The sequence below is a fragment of the Aquarana catesbeiana genome, linkage group LG06 (genome assembly GCF_042186555.1).
Source record: "Aquarana catesbeiana isolate 2022-GZ linkage group LG06, ASM4218655v1, whole genome shotgun sequence".
NCBI lineage: Eukaryota > Metazoa > Chordata > Amphibia > Anura > Ranidae > Aquarana > Aquarana catesbeiana.
In genome coordinates, this window is record NC_133329.1 from 147606540 (window position 1) to 147630749 (window position 24210).

Here is a 24210-nt window from a genome sequence, read left to right on the forward strand (position 1 = left end):
AGTCGCCAGCCCTTTTATGATTCAAGTATTGCATTTTGGGGCCTGAACGTCCTGGCTAGAGCACCGGATCACAGTTCATAGAACATCATACTGGCAGTGGAGCAGGGGTATCATTTTGCTTCTCAAAATATTGTATATCTGATACCCATTGAAGAATTGATTCCATACCCAATGTCAAATCTATCCTAGATAGGGTCTGGTAAGTACTAGAACATGTCCTGTAGACCTTTTTCTCTACAATACCTATAAAACGGGGTATCCCCTTCAGGACCCGCTGGGTTTCTGTCTCTACCAGGGTTATTATTATTTATTATTTCAGGTACTTGTATAGCGCCATCAATTTACGCAGTGCTTTACATATACATTGTACATTCACATCAGTCCCTACCCTCAAGGAGCTTACAATCCAAGGTCCCTAAACTCACATTCATACATACTAAAGACAATTTAGACAGGATCCAATTAACCTACCAGCATGTCTTTGGAGTGTGGGAGAAAACCGGAGTACCTGGAGGAAACCCACGCAGGCACAGGGAGAACATGCAAACTCCAGGCAGGTAGTGTCATGGTTGGGATTCGAACCAGCGACCCTTCTTACTGCTAGACAAAAGGTGCTATACACTACACCACTGTGCCGCCTATAAACACTTAAAATCCCCCACAATCAACAATGGTAGCCCTGGGTTATCTATCAAAAATAAACCTGACGAATTACCTCACAATTATAGGGTGGGGGGGTATATACGGACCCCAATATAATTTGTGTAGAAAATATTTTACAGACTAATAAAATAAATCTACCCTTTGGATCCACCATCGTGTGCCTGCAGGAAAATTGTAAATTTAGATGAAATTAAATATACTTGTACCTCTAGCATACAGCATGATACTGAGTAGGGTACATTTTATTCTGTAACAAGGTAACCGTGTCCCGCGTTAAATGTGTTTCCTGCAGGCATACTATCAATGGTGAAGGTTGACTCAAAAGTATTAAACATAGCCTGTTTCTTAATACAATCCTTAATTCCTCTGATATTCCATGGTAATGCTTATATTTCAGTCGCCAGCTTTCAGTTTATACAAAATATAAACTGTTATTAGTACTATGCCTATATACCCATGTATATCAATATACCAGTATCTATCCCCACCCAAATGATACATAGTACACAGAAGCAGAAGGGGATCCCAAGCATTTACCCAAACATACATCCAGGGGAGGGGATAAGACCATAAATACAAACTGTTTGAAGGTAGAGCGGGCAGGGGAATAAATAAATAAAGGAAGACGACAATCAGCACATGCATCCATAATTAATGAATGCCGAACCAATTTCCCGCAGGAAGATGTAAATGGGGGAAAAAAAAAAAAAAAAGTTCAACCAGGCTTGCAAAGGGGGCCTGTTGCCCTATAGTAAAGGGGCATGTTTGTCCGGCTGTACTCCATCACAGCTCCAACTATAGCTGACCCCCCCCCCCCCCCTCACACACACACACACACACACACACAAAAAAATAATAAAATAAATACATACATTTTATTTTCCGCGAGACTATTTAACTGCATAGTACTCTAAATAAGCAATATATTAAGCTATATAACATAAGTCATATACAAAGCCATAAGTAGACCATATAACACATCATATATCAAATACCCAGCTATACCCCAATTACAGCATTGCACACCAGCACAAGTTATGGCAACCTCTAGCGGGTCACAGCAAGTTGTATATGCATTACACGATTCACATATATAAAAATCCAAAACCCAATTTATCAAAAAAAAAAAAAAAAAAAACACAACTCTACACCCCCTCCCCCCAAAAAAAAAAAAAAAAAAAAAAAAAAAAAAAATTTACGCAAAACTATTTAACTGCATAGTAGATACTCTAAATAAGCAATATATTAAGCCATATAACATAAGTCATATACAAAGCCATAAGTAGGCCATATAAACACATAACATACATAAAATACCCAGCTATACCCCAATTACAGCATGCTACACCAGGTTACAGCACAAGTTATGGCAAGTTATAGTAGGTCACAGCAAGTTATATATGCATTACACGTTTCACATATACAAAAGTCCAAAAATTCAGAATCCAATTTATCCCAAAAAAACACCCACCAAAAAAACAAAATACAACCCTATACCCCCCCACAAAAAAAAAACAAAAAACAAAAAAAGGTAAAAGATATTCCGGCCATCAAGCAATATGCATACTAGAATCAGGGGCAGTCAAGTATCAAATCAAGTGTTGCTCATTTCTATCAAGCCAATCATTTGCCTCTTTAGGATCAACAAAAGACATAATCTCTCCTTTAACCACGATCCAGAGTTTAGCAGGATAGAGCATTGCATACAGGATTTGAAGACTAAGGAGCCGCCTTTTAAATATCCACAAACTGAGCTTTCTGTTTTTGGACTGTCACAGAAAAGTCAGGAAAGAAAGACTTTAGAGTTGTTAACTTCAATATTCCCCTTGGTACGGGCTAAAGACAGTATTTTGTAAATAAATCAGTTGGGGCATATTACCCAGGGGAGGTGGTCTAGCAGGGATACGATGTGCCCGTTCTACCGCAAAGAAGAGTGTAAAAATGTTTTTTCTCAAACACATCCAGCAACCATTTTTCAATATACTCAGCAGTGTTTCTCCCTTACATGCATTCCGGGAACCCAAGAATAGGTATATTGTTCCTTCTAAGTCTGTTTTCAATCTCATCAATACGATTTGCATGACATCTAGATTGAAGACCCATTGTCTTAAGTCCCTGCTGTGTACATGCTGACTCCTCTATATTGGAAACTGTTCTCTAGCACTGTCGTGCGATCTCTCACTTTCTGGATGTCTAAATGCATGATATTAACATCCTCTCAAACAATTAACCTGAGCAGCTAGTGCCTTTAAAGTACGGTTACAGTTCTGTATAGCAAGAAACACATCTTTAAGGGTTGGCTCCCCCTCTAAGATAGAAACATTTTGAGTATTCTGAGCATTTTGATCAATAATTACAGACTTGGGGATAGCTCCTTTAGCAGAGGCAATAGCAATAGCAGGGGTATTTGATACACTTAATACACTTACTGCAGAGCGTCCTTCTCTCTCCCTCTCACCAACATATCAGTAATCATACCACCCTCTGCTTGTCTTCCTTCAGTCTCAACCGCTGTAAACACCTGAGGTGCAGTAGCTAGACTGAAAGGCAGAGCTACAAACTGGAAATGAATCCCACCACGAAGCGTAGAAATTTCTGGTGAGCAGGGAAAATCTGCACATGGAGATAAGCATCCTTGATGTCAATTGACGCCAGAAGTTCTCCCCCTTGTAGGATGGAGACTACTGATCGGATTGACTCCATGCGAAAAGATATTAAAAAAAAAAAAACGGTTTAGATCTTTGAGATCTAAAATGGGTCTGACATCCCCGTTTGGTTTTGGAACCGTGAACAAGTTTGAATAAAACCCCAAACCTTGCTCTTCCAATGGGACCACCGATATCACTCTTTGGAGACAAGAGATGATCCAAAGCTAGAAAGAGAGACTGGATCTCTGGGAATGTTTGATCTGAGAAAACGGGGAGACGGGAACTCTCATAACTCTAGTTTGTAACCTAGAGAAATTGAGGAAGCCACCCATCTGTCTTGACATTGTTCCTGCCAGACCTTCGAAAGCCATCGAGTGAGCAGGGGCGTCCCTTCATAAGGAAGGTTTAGTATTCTGTTTTGTGGGTTTCTTCCCCCAGGTCCTTTTTTGGCCCTGGGACTGACCCTGAGGTTTACCTCTTGAACCTGATGGTGGAGGCAGTCGTGACTGCCCGGAGGCTGATGCCCCTGGCACTGGGGAAGAAGCACGTTTAAAAGAAAAATGCTTAAATGGCTTCTTAACCGGTAAAAGGGAACTTTTCCCCATTAGAAATTCTTTGGATATACTTATCCAGATCGTCTCCAAATAACCGTTCACCATGAAATGGGAAACTGGCCAAGCATCTACTGTAAAACACAACGCTTCTCATATTCCGGCCAAATCCTGGGCCTGCTGATCAGGAATAACTTTAAGTACCTCTATAAACTGGTCCTTTAAGGACTGAGATACACTGATCGCTGCCAGCGCAGGTTGGACAACTGCGAGCGAAATATAGTTTTTAAAAAGGAACTCCAACTTCTTATCCGTTGGATCCATTAGCATATTAGCTTTGTCTACTGGACAAGTCAGATTTTTATTCACAGAGGATATAGCAGCGTCAATTGCTGGAATTCCCCATTTCTTATAAAACTCCTGCTTCATAGGATAAAGTATTGAAAACTTTTTCGGAGGAAAAAACTTTATCTGGGGGCTCCCCTTCAGAATACATTAGCTTCCTTAGCCATGAATGGATAGGAAAAGAATGAATAGATTGGGGAGGCTTTAGTGAACCCAAACCAGAAGTGGGCTCATCGACTGACTGCGTTATTGGCAGTAAAAATGTGGAGCGGACCAATTCAGTGAGAGACTGTACCAACAATCTTTCCTGCGAACCTGACACTTCCGTATCAGGTTCTTCGGAAGTGGAGACTTCAGCCTCTTCCTGGTCCTTTGAAAGAAATTCATCATCTCTTGCTCCTTGTTCCTCAGCAAGAGAGTTCTGAACAATGGACGGGGACCTGCTGCGCTTAGTCCTACTCTGGGATGCAATTAAAGCATCAATTTTTTGCTCCAAGCTTAAAATGGTTGAAGGAAAAACCTCATTAGTAATATACACAGGGGCTGCAGTGTTAAGAGCAGCTGCAACACTTGCCCCTCCTGATGGCTCACTCTGACCAGCCATATTACTCTCAGGAGAAGATGCCATCTTTACTGGGAAGGATCGAGGCTTCCGTGTGACTGTAGCAGTCCTTTTAAAGCCCTTTTTGAGGTGTTTTTCACCCCCCTTCCGACCATAGCCCAATGCACAAAGCAGAGGTGCTACCAGAAATAATGCATCCACTGCTTGAGCAATAGTCCAGCCCTGTTGCTGCTATTAATGCTCAGCCTGATGCAGTAGTAAATGCGTCAAAAGGAATGCTTGTGTCACCAAACCTCTTATATGCCACGTTTGCTCTTGTGTCCCTCCTGCAGCATGTAATAGCACAAATGGTACCTTTAAAAACATACCTTCCCTCGCTGGGCGTTGGAGGACGCCAACGCCACGCTAAGCTCCACCCCCCCATCGCCTACGGCCCTTCCCCTCAGGAGCGCAGGCTCCTGATCCTATGGGATCCACAGGGAGGAAAGGAGAAATGGTGAGGGGGGGTCTGGAAGCCGAGCGGCGTGCTGTTAGCGACATTTTTTTTTTTTCGTGGCGCTCTTTCCCCCGAGGAGAGGGGAAGAAAAAAATGGCACAGGGGGGCGTCTGGTGGGGAGAGGGAACCCCCCAGACTTACCGGAGGTCTGCTGCTTGCCTAGAGGAAGAAGAAACTGTTGCTTCCTAGACACAACGTGGGTTTTCTGAGAAGCATGAGACAGAAAGTGCTCAATACAGCCCCCAGTGGTGACACATAGGCATGACAACACTTACTAAATTTAAAAGGAGACAATCATAAGAAAAATTAAAAAATTTCTTAGAAAACTCCACTTAATTTTCACGCCGCAGGGTTTTCTGTGGTAAACCAACAGACCCAATCTTCACCCTTCACGGTGGGTTCTGTTAAACCTTCAGGAGCTGGGAATCCTTGAGGAAACCCACAATCCTGGACCTGTAATAGCACCACCGCCAGTAAAAACTTTATGGCCTTAACACCAAAAAGTACTGGATCCCGGGGTCCAGCTCTCTAAAGAGAAGCATTACAGGCAAGACCTAATTTCTTCGGATACGAGGCCCGGGTACAATTCAGTTCAGCCAAAAAGACACTTTGAATGGATCCGGCTGCATGACTAGCCCCACAAGGATTGCTCTGGTGGAGCTCAGCACAGCACATCTTTACTCGTGTCTAACACCTTAGACACTGGCGCAAAAACTGGAGGTACTCCCAGTAGTGGGAGGGGCTATATAGGGAGTGCACTTTTTGTCTTAGGGCGTGCCAGTGTCCATCACCTGAAGGTGGCCTATAACCCACATAGTAACTACTATGACTCTGTGTCCCGTGATGTACGATAAGAAAAATGTCTGTCTGTATGAAAATAAATACATAATTTCTGTGACAATTTTGAATTTAACCAAAAAGGTGATAAGTTCTTACTGCAGAACGAGATGGAGACTGGCAAAGCACTTCATCTGGATCCCGGCTTAGCTCTACTTTGTCCTGCTCCTGGTGAAGGAGAGTCAGTCCTGCAGCAATGTCACTAGGAACCAAATCTGTGTCCTACAAAAAGGAAAATGTTAGTTATATCAGCACAAAAAAGATCAACAGCTCTGGGAAAAAAAAAAAAAATTATCAATTGCAAAAATGGAATTGGACAAATCGTAAGACTCAAGTCTCCTAAAGTCATCCTAAACAGATGTTCTTAACTAAAAAGTGATAGTAAAGTCTCTTTTTTTTTTCTATAAAAATAACAATGTCATACTTACCTGCCCTGTGTACTGTATTTGCACAGATAAGCCCGTATCTTCTCGGGTCTCTCTTCGGCTCTCCTGGCCCCTCCCTCCTGTCAAGTGCCCCCACAGCAAGCAGCTTGCTATGAGGGCACCCAAGCCGAGTTGCAGCTCTGTGTCCGTTCAGACATGGAGCCTTGGCTCGGCCCCGCCCTCTCTCTCCTGGTTGGCTAACTGAATTTGACAGCAGCAGGAGCCAATGGCACCACTGTGGTGTCTCAGACAATCAGGAGGGAGAGTCACAGATGGCTAAGACATTGCTTAAGGAAGATGGTGCTCAGGTAAATATTAGTGGGTGCTGGGGCGGCTGCTGCACATAGAAGGCTTTTTATCTTAACGCAAGAGTCAGCAACTTGTAGATCACGATCTACCAGTAGATCTCGGACAGGCGACTGGTAGATCGCAGTCTGGGCTTGCTGACCTGCCATTCCAGAGCATCAAACAGAGTGCAATGCAGAGGGTCTACTTGTAAAAATGGAGCTGTAATAGGGAGCAAAAGCCAAATAAGCCAATGCCTCCTCTGTAGTGCCGTCTCCTGCCCCATGCGGAAGGATACCAACTGCACTCCACCTCTTATCCCAGCTGGCGGTCTCCAGAGTGCCAGCAGCAGGAAAGAAGAAATCCTCAGGTCAGTGTGAAGCAATACACTGGGCATAATAGCAGCGTTGTGTTGCTTTCTCACCACCTGCTTTAACCCCTTGGACCCCCCAAAATCATGCAGTTGCGGGGTGCTTGTACAGTAGCCCCATTTACTTGAATGGGTCATGATTGGCAACACGGGGTTTAATTTTTGCTGCAGCATCTGTACACCAAAGGAGGTATTGGGGGCAGTAAAAAACATGACTCAACCACTGGGTTTTACCACCAACCCCCCCCCCCCCCTCCCCCAACTTTACGTGTGAACGAGCCCCAAGTGTGCTGCTGCCGAATGCAACTAAGGGCTCGTTTCCAAGTGCAGCAGGCACTGCTGCTCCTCTTAAAAGCGATCTGAGTGTGTTTCACAGGTGTTGAGGAGGTGATATATGTTGCCTCCTCACCACCTGATTTAAACCCTTGATTGCTGTGTGTCAGGTGATCTTTGACTTCTCCCATGTTGTTCATGTAGATCTCCACCTCTTTAAGGTTGCCTACCAATGTCTTAATGCATAGAATACATTAAGATAAAAAACATTCTGCCTTTACAACCCCTTTAAGCCCAACCAATTAACCCTTTTACATTAGAAAGAAGCAAAATGTGCAGACCTGACAATCAAAGTATCGTCACTGTCCCTTTCTCTATAACATCATCGTGAATGACAGCAAAATTTGTACTGAGAATGAGAAATGTTCCTACTAATTCATGGGAGCCAGTTGTACCAGATTCATATCTGCTCAGCTAGGGTATTTCAGACACAGTAGTAGTAGTAGTAATATAACAGTAGTATATTGAACTATGTGAAACCTTCTGGCAGGTGCTACATCAATAAGAGCACAGCACTCATGTAGGAACCACACTGTCCAGTAGGGGGCACTCTGACACACCCAAACTCAATTAAGTTTTTTTTTTTTTCCAACATGTTCCACGAGATCTTATTCTTTACAGGCAGGAATGTATTGTTTCCACAGAAAAGGTTGAAGTCGTTGAAAAATGGTTTACATGGAAAGAGGTGTAATGCCATTTAACAACTTCAATAAAAAAGGAGAAACATGAGCAGATCAGGAGTGCCAGCTTCATGAGGACTTCTATCTTCTGCAAGTTTGTTCCAGGGCAGTAAATATTAAAAATGCTGAAGACAAGCAGCCAGGCAATTAGTTTCAGAGGTAGGTCAACAATGGCAGCCCACATATTTCTTTCAATATGGATTTCCTTTAATTAAAGCAATATTAAAGCTTTGATTTTTTTTTCTTTTGTAATAAATAAACATGTTTTACTTAACTGCTCTGTGCAATGGTTTTTGTGCAGAGCAGCCCTGATCCTCCTCTCCCCGGGTTCCCCACTGGTGTTCCTGGCTCCACCAACTCTTTAGGGAGTGCCCTTTAGAAAGCTGCTTTCTATGGGGACACTCATGAAGGCTCTCCCCTGAGCCACCCTGTCTGTGTCTATTGACACAGACAGGGTGGCTCGGCCCCATCCCCCCCTCACAAAATCTTATGGACACTCTGCCCAGTGAGGAGGGAAAGAGCACAGACCACCGCTGTGCTAATCACAGGATCACGCTCACATATGTACAAGGGAGGCTGGAGATCTTTTTGCACAGGTGTTTTTTTACCTTACTCTACAAAATACATTAAGTTAAAAAACCTGTGACTTAACCTCAGCTCTCTGGGGACCCTTCCTCATTGGCTGAGACAGCAATCACAGCCAATGAGGAGAGATAGGGGTCGGGGGCCGAGCCGCAGCTGCATGTGTGAATGGACATGCCGAGCAGCGGTTCGGGAGCGAGCCTGCTTAGGTGTCCCCACTACAAGCTGCTTGCTCTGGGGGCACTTGGCAGGAAGGATTGGCCAGGAGCACCGGGGGCTGCTCTGTGCAAAATCACTGCACAGAGCAGGTAAGTATAACATGTTAGTTATTTTTCTTTTTTTTAAATATCACTTTAAGAGTGAATTTCACAGGAAAATACACAGTGACAGATTAAGAACAATTGTGAACTTTTAACAGCTCTGTGCTGGTATATGCCATGCATTAAAGCATACTGCATGTGCCAAGCACCATACTGCTAGACTGTGCTAAGTACATTGAGAGGAATTTATCAAATCTGAAGTAGCCAGAATCTAGAGGAGCTGTACATGGCAACCAATCAACTTTAAGCTTTTATTTTTAAAGCTTAACTGAACAAATAGAACAATAGCATATGATTGGTTACTATACACAGCTCCAGAATCTGTCTGCCCCAGTTTTGATAAATGTCCCCCATTGTACCTTGCACTGTTGACACATAAAATCACAAAAACAGCAGAATAGTATGAACAGGCCTTAATGGGAATGACAAATGTTTTATAAATCTCTTACAGAAAAGTAAGTGGTGAAGAGTTCAGCAATACTCGAGAAAGCCACTCTGTTGTCATTGTTACTGCCTATGCAGCAACACAGAAGTCTGATCCGGGTTTCCCAGACTCTTGTAGCCGCCTTCTTGACATTGTACAGTAGCTGCTGCGATTGACTACTCTCCAGGTTGTGATCTGCTTTATCCACATAATACAGAGCTTTCTTGTGGCCCAGCGGGTCAAACACAATAATAATGGCGATTGCTGTGAACAGAATGATAATCCAACTACAGTACACAGAAGAGAAAAAAAAAAAAAAAAACACACCTATTAATAACAAAATATAAAAATAGAGATTTAAAAAAAAAAAAAAAAAAAAATGTAATTCTACTTACGTGTGAAGAAAACAGCAAATAGAATAAATTATAGAATATATCCCTACTCTGCGCTTTAAACATTATAAAATACACCAAGCAAAAAAAATGCACAAACTATATTATTATTATTATTATTATTATATTTTAAACTATAAGGCTACTTTCAGACTGGGGTGTCGGCGGTAAAGCGGCGCTATATTTAGCGCCGCTATTTGGCCGCTGACTAGGTGGTTTTAACCCCCGCTAGCGGCCGAAAAAGGGTTAAAACCGGGTTTGCGGCGCTGCCCCATTGTTTTCAATAGGAAGGGGCGCTTTAGGAGCGGTGAACACACTGCTCCTATGGTGCTGCAAAGATGCGGCGCAGCAGGGCTTTTTTGACCATCCTGCAAGCGCACCGCTCCAGTGTGAAAGCCTGAGACACAGGAGAGGCACTTTACAGGTGCTATTTTTAGCGCTGTAGCGTCTCAGAGTGAAAGTAGCCTTACATAAACCCAAACTATAGTTGCTGCAGTATTACCCCATCAAAATGTCACTATATAATGAATACCGATATTATTCACCACTGTGCAGAGCTCTAAATGCAACTAATCACATCAAACTCATATATGGTCATACAGTGATTAGCTGTGCATATAGTCAACATAAAATGTCAAGTATTCTCAAACATAGAATAAAGTTAATAAGTCCACTTCATTGAATAAATGAACCTTCAATCTTCACTTAGTGCTAGGGTTGCCACCTCATCCCTTTAAACCCAAACACATATGAATTGCACAGGTTCTAAGGCCAATTTATTGCAGATAAGGCACCGAGTTTAATTACCACCTTAATCAGCCACAGAACCTGTGTAATTAATATGTGTTCGGTTTTAAAGGGATGGCAACTCTTTTCCGCACTTTTACTGCTTTCCACCTGGGTCATTGTAAAATGACGTTCGTGCTAGAACCTTATTGTTCTGGGAGGAAGTCATATGACGTCCTCCCAAGAATGGACTGCACTCCGGCGCGATCTGTCAGAAACACAGCAGATGACCGATTCAGTGTATTGGCCCACTACCAGTAACACGTGATTGCTGTGACCAATCACAGCAGATCACACGACAGTTGTAAGCAATAAATGGCTTCCTTTAAATGCCATTCATTGTATACAATTGTGTTGCTAGCTGTGATCGGCGGTCACAGTGATCACACGGTACAGACAGGGCCAATCACAGCCCATTTGTACCATGTGATTAGCTGTGGCCAATCACAGCTATTCACAATACAGTGTGTCTGCACACTGTCATTTGGTAAAAATGTTTGCTTATTGCAATGAAATTCACTGCTATAAAGCAATCATAGTATAAAAAAAATCCTGATCAACTCCCCAGAGTGGTACAGTGTTACTATGGTATCACCGCCACACCAGTTACAAAAAAACAAAACAAAAAAAAAAAAAAAACACACACACACACACACACACACACACACACACTACTTCAGACATTCAGCCCTGGTGTACGTCGGTCTATTCGGTCGGCTTCTGTCGCACGTGCATGCTGGAAAACCAGCATCCGACCAACACCTGATCAGAGCTCCCAGCCAATTACAGGGAGCATTGATCAGAGTGTTCTGGCGGGGGGGGGTATTCCATCCCCCTGTCAGAACACAACAGTTCAGCAGAGGAGATCGCTCATGGCCTTACATGGTTAGTACAGTGGCTCCGATCCGGTTTTAAGGCCAGATCCAGTCCCCAAGTAACCTTGCCAAAACACGAGAGATATGCCCATGGGAATTTTATAGGATCCAACCAGAGAAAAAAGAAAAATATATTACTAAAAACGGTTGTATAGGAAGAACTATAGAACAGCTTTATTATTCACATTCAAATGTATAATAAATACAGAGAGTTAGTGTTTTTTTTTTTTTAAAACAATGCACTGATATACATTGCAATACACAACATTAGACATATCTGCCCAGATATACGAGTAAAAAACAGATACTGTAGGACACGCCAAGACAGAAGCCTATAGAGCAAGCAGGGGGGCCAGAATGGGATAGTGCAAAATAAATTAATTAATTTAAAAAAAAAAAACCCTGACAATCAAAATGCCCAAGGAAAAAGATGAGCAGCCCCCCGTGACTCCAGCAGTAGAGTAAGGAGTAAACACCTCATGATAACCCCCACTATAGTCCCCCATACCATGGAGGACTATATAGTGGGGGTTATCGTGGTGAACCTGCCGCTGGGACCACTTTATTGGTTAGAGAATCACCGGCGAATTGCTGCAGCCATAACCCCTGCATTCCACTGCCAACCGAAGACATCATTTGTCTATGCAAGTGGTTAAGCAGAGATATAAAGTGTGGAAAAGAATCACACAGCACACTGAGCGAAGACTGAATGTTCCATTGGTTACTGAAGTGGACTCATTTTATGAACTTTTTCTATGTTTGAGAATACTTGACATTTTATGTTGAATATATGCACAGATAATAACTATATGACCATATATGAGTTTGATGTGATTAGTTGCATTTAGAGCTCTGCAGTGGTGATATTGGTATTCATTATATAGTAAAAAGAAATATAGCATATGCAATTCCTACACACGTAATATTATAATTGGGCGTTATTAAAAATTATCTTTGTTTTCAATCTGCGGTGCTGTAATTTTCTGTAAAATTCAATGAAATATGGCTACCTGGAGGCCTTCTGTACACAAATGTTGTACAGAACGCCCCTAGAAATGTAATTTCCTGTTTGTGTGATTGGCTTATTGAATTTCCCAGAAGTCTGCACGAAGATACAAATCTGATTTTAAGCATCCCCTGCAACAACATTTTTCTGGTGAGGTACTTCCAAAGGGAAATCACATCTAAAAGGGATGCAGACACTGACAATTTCCTCAGAGCCCTGCAGGTGCCAGCAGCTGATTGATAATTATAAAATGACTCCCATTCATTTTGCACATGGACACAGACAAAGAGCTATTTCTAAAGTATAAAAAAACATTGGAATCTACAACAAGGTTTGTTAATGCACATACAATGTACCCAGAGGAGAATGTTTTTTTTCTCAACAAAAGTGGAGTTGCTCATTGACATGCAATATTTTTTTTATAGAGTAGACTGCCTTCAGTACATGCATGGGAGTTAAAGTGGTTGTAAACCTCAGACATGAAATATGAGCAAAGCATATCTACAGTGCATTTGGAAAGTATTCACAATGCTTCACTTTTTCCACATTTTGTTATGTTACAGCCTTATTTCAAAATGGATTAAAATTCATTATTTTCCTCAAAATTCTACAAACAATAACCCATAATGACAACACGAAAGAAGCTTGTTTGAAATGTTTTGCAAATGTATATTAAAAAAAAATTAAAAAGTACATGCACGTAAGTATTCACAGCCTTTGCTCAATACTTTGTTGAAGCACCTTTGGCACCAATTACAGTCCTAAGTCTTTTTGAGTATGATGCTACAAGCTCAGCACACCTATTTTTGGGAAGTTTCTCCCATTCTTTTTTGCAGGACCTCTCAAGGTCCATCAGGTTGGATGGTGAGTGTTGGTACACAGCCATTTTCAGATTTCTCCAGAGATGTTCAAATCAGGTTCAAGTCTGGGCTCTGGCTGGGCCACTGAAGGATATTCACAGAGTTGTCCCATAGCCACTCCTTTGTTATCTTGGCTATGTGCTTATGGTAACTGTCCTGTTGGAAGATGAACCTTTGCCCCAGTCTGAGGTCCAGAGCGCTCTGGACAGGTTTTCATCAGGGATGTCTCTGTACATTGCTGCATTCATCTTTTCATCAATCCTGACTAGTCTCTCAGTTCCTGCCACTGAAAAACATCCCCACAGCATGATGCTCCCACCACCATGCTTCACTGTAGGGATGGAATTGACAGGTGATGAGCGGTGCCCGATTTCCTCCAGACACAATGTTTGCCTTTCAGGCCAAAGGGTGCCATTTTTGTTTCATTAGACCAGCAATTGTTTTTTATCATGAGAGTCCTTCAGGTGCCTTTTGGCAAACTCCAGGCAGGTTGTCATGTGCCTTTTACTGAGAAGTGGCTTCTGTCTGGCCACTCTACCATACAGGCCTTATTGGTGGAGTGCTGCAGTGATGGTTGTCCTTCTGGAAAGTTCTCCTCTCTCCACAGAGAAACGCTGAAGCTCTGTCAGAATGACCATCAAGTTCTTGGTCACCTACTTGACTAAGGCTTTTCTCCCCCAATCGCTTAGTTTGGCCAGGCGGCCGGATCTAGGAAGAGACTTGGTGGTTCCAAACGTCTTCCATTTATGGATGATAGAGACCACTGTGCTCATTTGGACCTTCAATGCTGCAGAAAGTTTTGTACCCTTCCCCAGATCTACGCCTCAATACAATCCTGTCTCGGAGGTCTACAGCCAATTCCTTGGACTTCATAGCTTGGTTTGTGCTCTGACATGCAATGTTAACTGTGGGGACCTTATATAGACAGGTGTGTGCCTTTCCAAATGATGTCCAATCAACTACATTTACCACAGGTGGATCCCAACCAAGTTGTAGAAACATCTCAAAGATGATCAGTAGAAACAGGATGCACCTGAGCTCAATTTTGAGCGTCAAGGCAAAGGCTGTAAATACTTATGTACTTATGTAATTTTTTTCAATTTTTAATAAACTTGCAAAGATTTCAAAACAAACTTCTTTCACGTTATTATGGGGTAACGTTTGTAAAATTTTGAGGAAAAGGCTGTAACATAACAAAATGTAGAAAAAGTGAAGCGCTGTGAATACTTTCCGGATGCACTGTATAATGTATACTTGTCTCAATTAAAGCATTTGTTAACCAAACACTTCATATTTATAATATGTGGCTGCTGTACCATGTAAGAACGTATCCTGTTCTCTTTGTATTACTTCCTTTCATATGAAATCCCTTGTGTTCCTGTCTGTCCCTCTGCTTTCGTATTAAAAATTGACCACACTAAGCAGGTAAGCACACTGTGGTCAGTTCTCTAGCTATGCTGGGAAGTCAGCCTGCTCTCCTCCAATGATCAGACTTGTCCTGACATGCCCCACCTGCACAGCCATTCACTGGGAAGCTCAGTGTGCTACTGCTTCACTTCCCCCCAGCTCTTATGCAGCTGAGAACAGAGGGAATGTGATCATTTATAAAAAAAATAAAAATTAAAAAAAAAAAAAAAAAAAAAAGGGAGGGGGGGTATTTATAGTGTTGTTTTGTTTTTTGTTTTTTTGTTTTTTAATAGCTATACAAAATAGTTTTGCCTTTCCTTACTATTTTAAACGGAATGGGTTGTTTTACAAGGTGAGAGTTAACAATCACTTTAAGCATGTCCCTCATGAAAGAAATAAAAGGGGCTGCCATTCAAGATCTTCAAAAAAGTACTATTTGGCATACCACTATGACCCAATGGGGCCCAAACTAACAGTCACTTACGCAAGAAAAATGTATGCAGCACAGAAAGTCAGAACTTCTTATCTGCTTGCTGCTTCGGATTGGTGACTCAAAATATTAAAGTATAAACTAAAGGCATTTTTTTTAAGTTTTGGACAGAATGGAGATGGATTAGAACCCCTGTCATGTTTTATTGCTGTCTGTGCCCCCCATGAGGGAGATTTACCCTCTCTATTTGTCTTGTTTACAATCCCAAATCCCAAACTTTGGATTGTACTGGTTTGTAAAAGTAATAAAAAGGAGAAATCTCCCAAATGGGGTCATTAGTTCTGATGACCTGGGGGTCCCCAAAGAATTCCCTTAAAAGGATAAGTTCACCTTTTTAAAAACAAAAAAAATAATAATTATAAATGCACCTCTTTTTGCAGGTAAAAAAAAAAAAAAAAATGTGCATTTATAATTTTTTTTATTGGGAGTCTGGAAAGCATTGCACCCACAATCAGCAGATCGTGGGTGCAATTCAGGGCTCTTGCAGACTGTGTGTGTAAACTGTTTGGCCATGCATCGTACGGGCAAGTAGTTACACAGGAAGCATCAGTGAACTTTCCAGGGATTTCCTCTCACTTGCGGTTTTGTCTATGGGACAGGAAGTGAAGGGAACTACTCTTTCCAAAATGAAAAAATATAAATAAAATTTTACCTATAGATCTACGTTAAAGTAAGAGGGTCAGCATGACAGCCAGGCAACTTGCATTTTTCACAAGTTGAGTCGTCAGCAATGGCAACCTCTTGCTTTCATGTCAGGGTTATTTTAGGAAGGGATAATGTAAAGTAAAAGGGTAGGAGAGGTATACAACAAACTTGGTTCTTCCAGTAATTAAATTGTATGTAGAAAGATTATGGTAAACCTTTAAAGAAGTAGGCTCATTTCAATTTTATTAATGTGCCCTGTTCCCTAGGAATAAAAGTACATGTAGTACTTATCATCTTTGTCTATGTACTCTCTAAAGCCAGCTGTGAGGTAGGACAGGGCAACCCTCCTCAATCATCTGACAACACAGCTAGCAAGGAGATGGCTGCACATTTAACCCTCTCCACGCACTTGCACAAGGCAAACATCTTATGAGGAATGCAGGAGGGTGGGGTCTTGCCAGCCAAAACATTCCAATCTGTTTGAGACAGAGAAACATGCAACCTGTCAAACCAGCCTTTTTCTTGCTAGCTGTGTTGTCAAACGGCTGTGCAGGTGAGGAAGGGGCCTTGTCCTACCACTCAGCCAGTTTTAGACAGTTTTTAGGAAAATGGGGCAAAGTACTACATGTACTCTGTGACTTGGGGAACAGAAAACACATTGAAAGGAGACTTCTCAATTAACCAACATGCAGGACAAGAAAAATACTAGTCAAAGTTGTTAAGGATTGAAATTACCTAGCAATAACTGTAACCAAAATAACATGAACCACTGATTTGCCACACTGGACTCCATTGTCTGACACCCAGATTGCTCCTAACACTGCCCACGCAAGCTCTGGTACATAGAAAGCCAGGCGGATGTAAACCAGCTTGGGCATGCACTTCCTGGGTCCTGGGTTGGAGATTGTACCTGAAAAACAGAGCATCTGTAAAGAACAGTTGTTGTGCATGGTAATCACATAATGCCACAATGAAAAAGGTGTATGAGCTTTCAACAATCAGCCAGAAGTCAAGAATAACAGATACACGAAAAACAAAAAAGATTAATTTTTTCAATGGCTTGTTAAATTTATGCAATGCATAAAAACAACGAACCTGGTCCCAATACCACACAGTCAACTCGTCCAACACCTATAAAACCTTTTTCTCTTTTTGTCACCTTGGTATACTCACTTTGTATCAATTCATGAAATGGTCCAAATGGGTAGAAAGTTGTTCAATTTAAAAAATATTAACAAAAAGACACAGGGGAACTCCACTAGGAAGAAAAAGGTTTAACCTCCACCTATGGAAGTACCATGAAAATACACAATAGTCTTCTACAAAAGCTAGTTTCAGCCAGCTCAGTAGAATTGTTAATCTCCTTTTCTAAAGGTTGTACTTTTTATTTTTGCACTGGTGACAGAACCTCTTAAAGGCCAGAAAACAATTTTACCCAGTTGGAATAAATTTTGGCCAACATCGACAAGGGTATTTATGCCTCTCTGTATAAACTGCAGGTTTAGAATTTTTGTTTTTGTGAAGTCAGTGGACAAGTGCATTTTTTCAATGTAACAAAGGAACTAGCACTTTAGAAACAGCAGCAGCCTATATATTTATCTAGAAAAAGATTTCCTGTAAAGTAAACTGGTCACAAACTCGAGCAACTGAAAAAGAACCTAATGCCCAATGGATGCGCTGCCCTAGTTTTCCACTTATGCGTTCACCAATCCAGTGCTTCTCTTTCATGAGGTTGAATGATGCCCAGAGGTGTCACAAGTGTGAGATTGTAGGCCACACCCACCCAACCAAATACCTTCCCCATATAAAACAATTAAATAACACAAAACATTCGTTTGGCAAAAATTGGCCGCGGCACCTTTATTGGTTTAAACAATTTATTATTCATAACTCTTTTATTATCATATAACATCATAAATTCAACGAAACAGTTTTCTTTCTGCTCAGTTTTTAGAACTCGAGCAGCAATTCACATATTTAAATATAAATAACAGTCCCCACAAGCCAGGCTTGAAAAACATCAAGACCAGCCCACCCCCACTGCCGCGGCAAACTCGATACTGTACTACAGCCCCAGGTTGAAAATATCGAGACACACATCCGAGAGGTGAACTCCATCAGGCCTGCATAACCCTGGAATACCACCTTCCAGATCTATGTGCCGATATGACAAACCACCAATCCTGGGCGTGCATTTTTCAAGCGCCCTATTAACCACTTGACCACTGGGCACTTAAACCCCCTTCCTAACCAGACCAATTTTCAGCTTTCGGTGCTCTCACACTTTGAATGACAATTACTCAGTCATACAACACTTTACCCATATGAAATTTTTGTCCTTTTTTTCACACAAATAGAGCTTTCTTTTGGTGGTATTTAATCACCGTTGGGTTTTTTTATTTTTTGCGCTATAAAAGAAAAGAGACTGAAAATTTGGTAAAAAAATTAATTTTTCTTTGTTTCTGTTATAAAATTTAGCAAATTAGTAATTTTTCCTTCGTAAATTTTGGCCAAAATTTATACTGCTACATATCTTTGGTAAAAATAAGTACAACTTGGTGTATATTATTTGGTCTTTGAGAATGTTAGAGAGTCCAAAAGCTATGGTGCCAATATCTGAAAATTGATCACACCTGAAGTACTGACGGCCTATCTCATTTCTTGAGACCCTAACATGCCAGAAAAGTACAAATACCTCCCAAATGACCCCTACTTGGAAAGTAGACATTCCAAGGTATTTAGAAAGATGCATGATGAGTTTTTTTGAAATTGTCATCTTTTCCCACAATTCTTTGCAAAATCAAGATTTTTTTTTTTCACAAAATTGTCATATTAGAAGGTTATTTCTCACACACCGCATATGCATACCACAAATTACACCCCAAAACACATTCTGCTATTACTCCCGAGTATGGTGATACCACATGTGTGAGACTTTTACACAGCGTGGCCACATACAGAGGCCCAACATGCACGGAGCACCTTCAGGCGTTCTGGAGCACCCAGGCCAATTCTTATATTTCTCTCCTACATGTGAAAATAATAAATTTATTTGCTAGAAAATTACATAGAACCCCAAAACATTATATATATATATTTTTTTAAGCAAAGACCCTAGAGAATACAATGGCGGTTGTTGCAACTTTTTATCTCGCACGGTATTTGCGCAGCAATTTTTAGAACGCGTTTTTTTGGGAAAAAAAACAGTTTTTGTGCTTTAAAAAAAAACAAAACGGTAAAGTTAGCCCAATGTTTTTGCATAATGTGAAAGATGAAGTTACGCCGAGTAAATAGATACCTAACATGTCACCCTTCAAAATTGCACACTCTCGTGGAATGGTGCCAAACGTCACTACTTAAAAGTCTCCATAGGTGACGCTTTAAAATTTTTTACTGGTTACATGTTTTGAGTTACAGAGGAGGTCTAGGGCCAAAATTATTGCTCTCGCTCCATTGTTCGCAGTGATACCTCACGTGTGGTTTGAACACCGTTTTCATATGTGGGCGGGACTTACGTATGTGTTCGCTTCTGCATGCGAGCACACGGACATGGGCACTTTAAAAATTTTTTTTTATTGTTTATTTTACTTTATTTATTTTAGTTTGACACTTTTTCCCCCCCAAAAAAATTTTTGATCACTTTTATTTCTATTACAAGGAATGTAAACATCCCATGTAATAGGAATATGGCATGACAGGTCCTCTTTACAGTGAGATATGGGGTCAATAAGACCCCACATCTCACCTCTAGGCTGTGCCTGAAATAAAAAAAAAAAAAAAACGATCTTGGCTTCGATCGTAGCGGTGAGTCGGTAGAAGCACCGGAGGGTGGCGGGAAGGGGGGGGGGCGTCCCCTCTCGCCTCCCATAAGAACGATCAAGCAGTGGAACAGCCGCTATGATCATTCTTATGGTGTAGGAAATCGCCGGCTAAAAAAGCTGATATCTGAATGATGTCTGTAGCTGCAGGCATCATTCAGATATCCCTGCTCAAAGTCAAGGACGTCATATGGCTGTGGGCGGGAACTGGTTAAAAATTGCAGAGTATTGCGGGGTATTGCAGAGTATTGCGGGGTATTGCAGAGTATTGCGGAGTATTGCAGGGTATATTGCAAAGTATTGCGGGGTATATTGCAGAGTATTGCTGGGTATATTGCAGAGCATTGCAGAGTAGTGCAGGGTATATTGCAGAGTAGTGCAGGGTACATTGCAGAGTATTGCGGGGTACATTGCAGAGTAGTGCCGGGTATATTGCAGAGTATTGCTGTGTATATTGCAGAGTAGTGCAGGGTATATTGCTGGGTATATTGCAGATTAGTACCGGGTATATTGCAGAGTAGTGCCGGGTATATTGCAGAGTATTGTGGGGTATTATGCAGAGTATTGCGGGGTATTATGCAGAGTATTGCGGGGTATTATGCAGAGTATTGCGGGGTATTATGCAGAGTATTGCGGGGTATTATGCAGAGTATTGCGGGGTATTATGCAGAGTATTGCGGGGTATTATGCAGAGTATTGCGGGGTATTATGCAGAGTATTGCGGGGTATTATGCAGAGTATTGCGGGGTATTATGCAGAGTATTGCGGGGTATTATGCAGAGTATTGCGGGGTATTATGCAGAGTATTGCGGGGTATTATGCAGGGATGGCTGAGCATGGAGGGATGGATGGATGTGACTACAATTGTCACTGAGCACCGCTGTGGGCACTACACATGCAGCCCACAGCGGTGCTGCCATCCGATCCCTCCACCTCTCCCCTCGCACTGTACCGATCGGTACAGAGAGGGGAGGGAGGAACCGGCGTCATGTCATGACGCCGGTCTGTTGACATGTGATCGCTCGGAGCGATCACATGGTAGACGGCCGCGATTAGCGGCCGTTTACCGTGATCCGTGATGCGCCGGGTCCTCTGGCTTTCGGCTATGGCCCGGTCGGCAAGTGGTTAAACCCTTTTCCTAATTTTTTTCCATAACCCTCCTCTGACCAGAGGAAAGCCAAGAAAGACGAGGGACAACTTCGGTAAAGACTATCGTTGTACCTGGGAAAGAAACACTAAAACGATAGAGGTCCCACTTTATCATGAACAGCAAGTCTAAGGTTCTCATGTACCCTAAATCATTACCCCCTAAATGAACGACCAAAATAGTAGGTGAGGGCCAACTTTGACATAACCTGGATAAATGAAAATAAAGTTGACACCACTTATACCCTTCCAATATAACTGAAAAGATTCCAGCTGCAAGGACAAATTTATTGAATAACTGCGTTGAGCCGCTCTTTTACGAGCCCAATACACAAAGAATGTTCCAGAATCCACACCGTATGTTGCATACCTATAAAATTTAAACAAATAAATTAGGTCGAACATATAGCTGAAAACATTTTGACTTCTACCTCCCCAACTCCTTAATGTCAGATTCCGGTAATCCCCTACGGGCTGCCTCTGAAGCTGCGCTTATCCCAAATTTGTGAGGAGAACCTAAAAAGTTGCTTAATCCCATATGCACTAAGCATTTACGGAAGACTGCATCAAACTGGTACTTGGTAAGAGGCAATAAATTTGTATGAATAAAGGAAGTGCCCCACCCCAGTAGGCCTAGACCCCATGAATTGCCGAACTGAAGCTACCGGGCACAGGAAAACGTCAACGCTCGCCCGGAGGTTGACCTACCACCTGCCCTTGCCACATTGATCTGTTTTGGAACTTTGTAGCCAAATATGCACTCCTGAGTGGTCAACCACCACTTGGTCATACCAAATTCCAGAACTACCTTGCTTGTTTACCGGCACCAACTCCGAGATACAGAATGCACTGAAAAAGGCGAGCACATAGGCAGTTTTGAAAAGTGAAGCTTCATAGGCTGAGAAGCAAACAACCTGTGTAACCCCTGCAAAGGCCACTAAGGATGTCAAGAGAGATCGGTCTTCTGTTATCAGAGACAAAAGTTGTCCTCCTGTAACCCTTCAGTGCCTATTTCACAGAGAAATAAGACATACAAGGTTGCAAACCCATTAGCCTACAGAAAAAGGAAATGCCAGCCAGTGTTTTCGTCACCTGACTACAAGAAAGGTGCTGCCACATTAAAAAGGGACAAGAAAGCCAAAACAGATTCCTCAGATCGTTTTATAGCACCGAACCCTTCAGAGCTGGCAAATACCACCCAACTTCTTCAAGCAGTGTGTGAGTAACAGGACCAGGTCTTGGGGGCTAACGAACCCCTAACTGCTGCTAACACCACCGTCATATCACTTCCCACAGATGCTCTGGGCATGGGAAGCCTTCTTCATCTGCCTCCGGAAGCAAAAAAACGAAAACGGTCCATCTGAAACCGAGACAGAGAAATCGGCAATATTATTCAAAACACCGGTAGTATACCTAGCTTTAAAAAAACAAACAACCTGCCCTAGCACTTTGATCACCAACCAGGAACTCGACGAGAGGCAATTTACTGCATATAAACACAACCTTATTATCTGTCCTCACCAGAATACGTCTATTAGCAAAATCCAGCCCCCATAACTCCAACGCCACTAGAATTGGGAACAAGTCTAACAGGACCACGTTATTGGTGGCCCGCATTCTCACCCACGACTCTGGCCATGCCGTGCAGCACCAATGCGATTTCCAAATAGCACCAAAGCCTTTGGAGCCAGCAGCATCCGTAAACAAACAGAAATCCGGGGCAAGAATAAAGTCGGCCTGGAAAAAGGACTGCCCATTATAACAATTAAGGAAATTGGACCAAACCAATAAATCCTCCTTAAAGGGACTGGTCAATCTAATGTGGGCCAGGGGCAATTTCAGACCCGAAATGGAAAGGTAAAGACGACATGAAAAGATACTGCCAACCTGCATAATCCTGCACACAAATGCCAGGATACCTAAAAGCGATTGCATCTCTTACCTATATCTTCTTCATCAACACCCCTGCTATCGAAGACTTCAATTTTCTCAATTTTGCCACAGGCAAACTAAATTCCATCCTACAAGTATCTATTTCAATGCCCAAGAATTCCAATGACGTGTTAGGCAAACATGTTTTTTCCTCTATCAGCGGAACACCAAAACACTGAGACCTAGCCCGAAATGCTCAGAACAGAGAGTGGAATCCGACAAATAAAAAATCATCCAGATAGTGTATTACACTATCCGAACTGGATTGCACGCAAAGAACCCAATAAAGAAATGTGGAAAAGGCCTCAAAATACGAGTACGACAGCGAACATCCCATAGGGAGACACTTATCAAAAAAATTGTGATCATCAAAATAAAAACGTAATGAATTGAAAGCCGATGGGGAAATAGGCAGGAGGTGAAAAGTCAATTTTATATGGGCTTTCGCCAATAGCGCCCCAGGGCGCACAACCTGATGTTACTGATTGCGTCCTCAAACGTTGCATATGAAACTGAGCATGAAGCACCATCAATTTCATCATTCAACTAATCGCCTTTCGGGAAAGACAAATGGTGTATGATGTGGAATGCGTTGGGCTCTCTCTTAGGAACCACTCCTAATGGGGAAATACGAAAATGATTGAAAGGTGGATGCTCGAAAGGCCCTTCAATTCTGTAATGTTTGTGCAGAATCACTGTGACCCTTAACCCCTTTCTCCTGATGCATGCTGGGGGAGGGGCTGTACCAGGATGTCAGTTGCGAGTGTGTGTGGGAGTGGAAGCAGCCGCATGATACTTAGAGGGAGACCTGTTGTATTACGACTCCTCCATGCAAGAATGTACATCGCTTTCTGAGTGAGTAATAAACCTTTCCCTGGTTAAGAAGTGCATCTGGCCTGTGTGTAACTTGCTGAGCGGATACTGGCAGCATTGCTAGCAACACCCTAAGAGACCCCGTGTCGAAGGTACATAACAAAATCTCCCTTCAGCAAGTTCTTTGCACAACTTATCCCGGACCACCTGAGGTGGTGAAACAGATCCACAGACTTTAAAATTACCAACCACTTTACACCCTTCTCCCAAAAAAGTAGGCAATGGAAAGCCATTAGCAAATCCCTCAATGAGAAAACATGCCTTCTTGTTTGGGTAGCTGTCCAGCCATGGGCGCATTTTTTCCAGCCTCACTAGAGTGCAGACTTTTGGGAAAAATGTCCCTTTGCTCTTGACTCGGACCAACATTTGCATTCCTATTAAAGCACTTTGCCACCGGATGCGCTCCCGCACAGAATGAGCATTCGTGCCTGTATTTGCAGGAAGTATTCCAACAGCATT

General features: G+C 42.2%; 1 protein-coding gene across 1 annotated transcript in view; it reads right to left on the reverse strand.

Annotated features, from left to right (window-relative positions):
• DAGLB (diacylglycerol lipase beta) overlaps nucleotides 1-24210 on the reverse strand; it is a 130352-nt gene that overhangs the window by 55006 nt on the left and 51136 nt on the right. Inside the window, exons 3-5 of the mRNA XM_073591030.1 lie at nucleotides 16718-16892; nucleotides 9547-9808; nucleotides 6202-6324 (exon numbers count right to left, since the gene is read on the reverse strand). Of these exons, the coding sequence (XP_073447131.1) occupies nucleotides 6202-6324; nucleotides 9547-9808; nucleotides 16718-16892 (560 nt within the window). The remainder of the gene's footprint in view (nucleotides 1-6201; nucleotides 6325-9546; nucleotides 9809-16717; nucleotides 16893-24210) is intronic.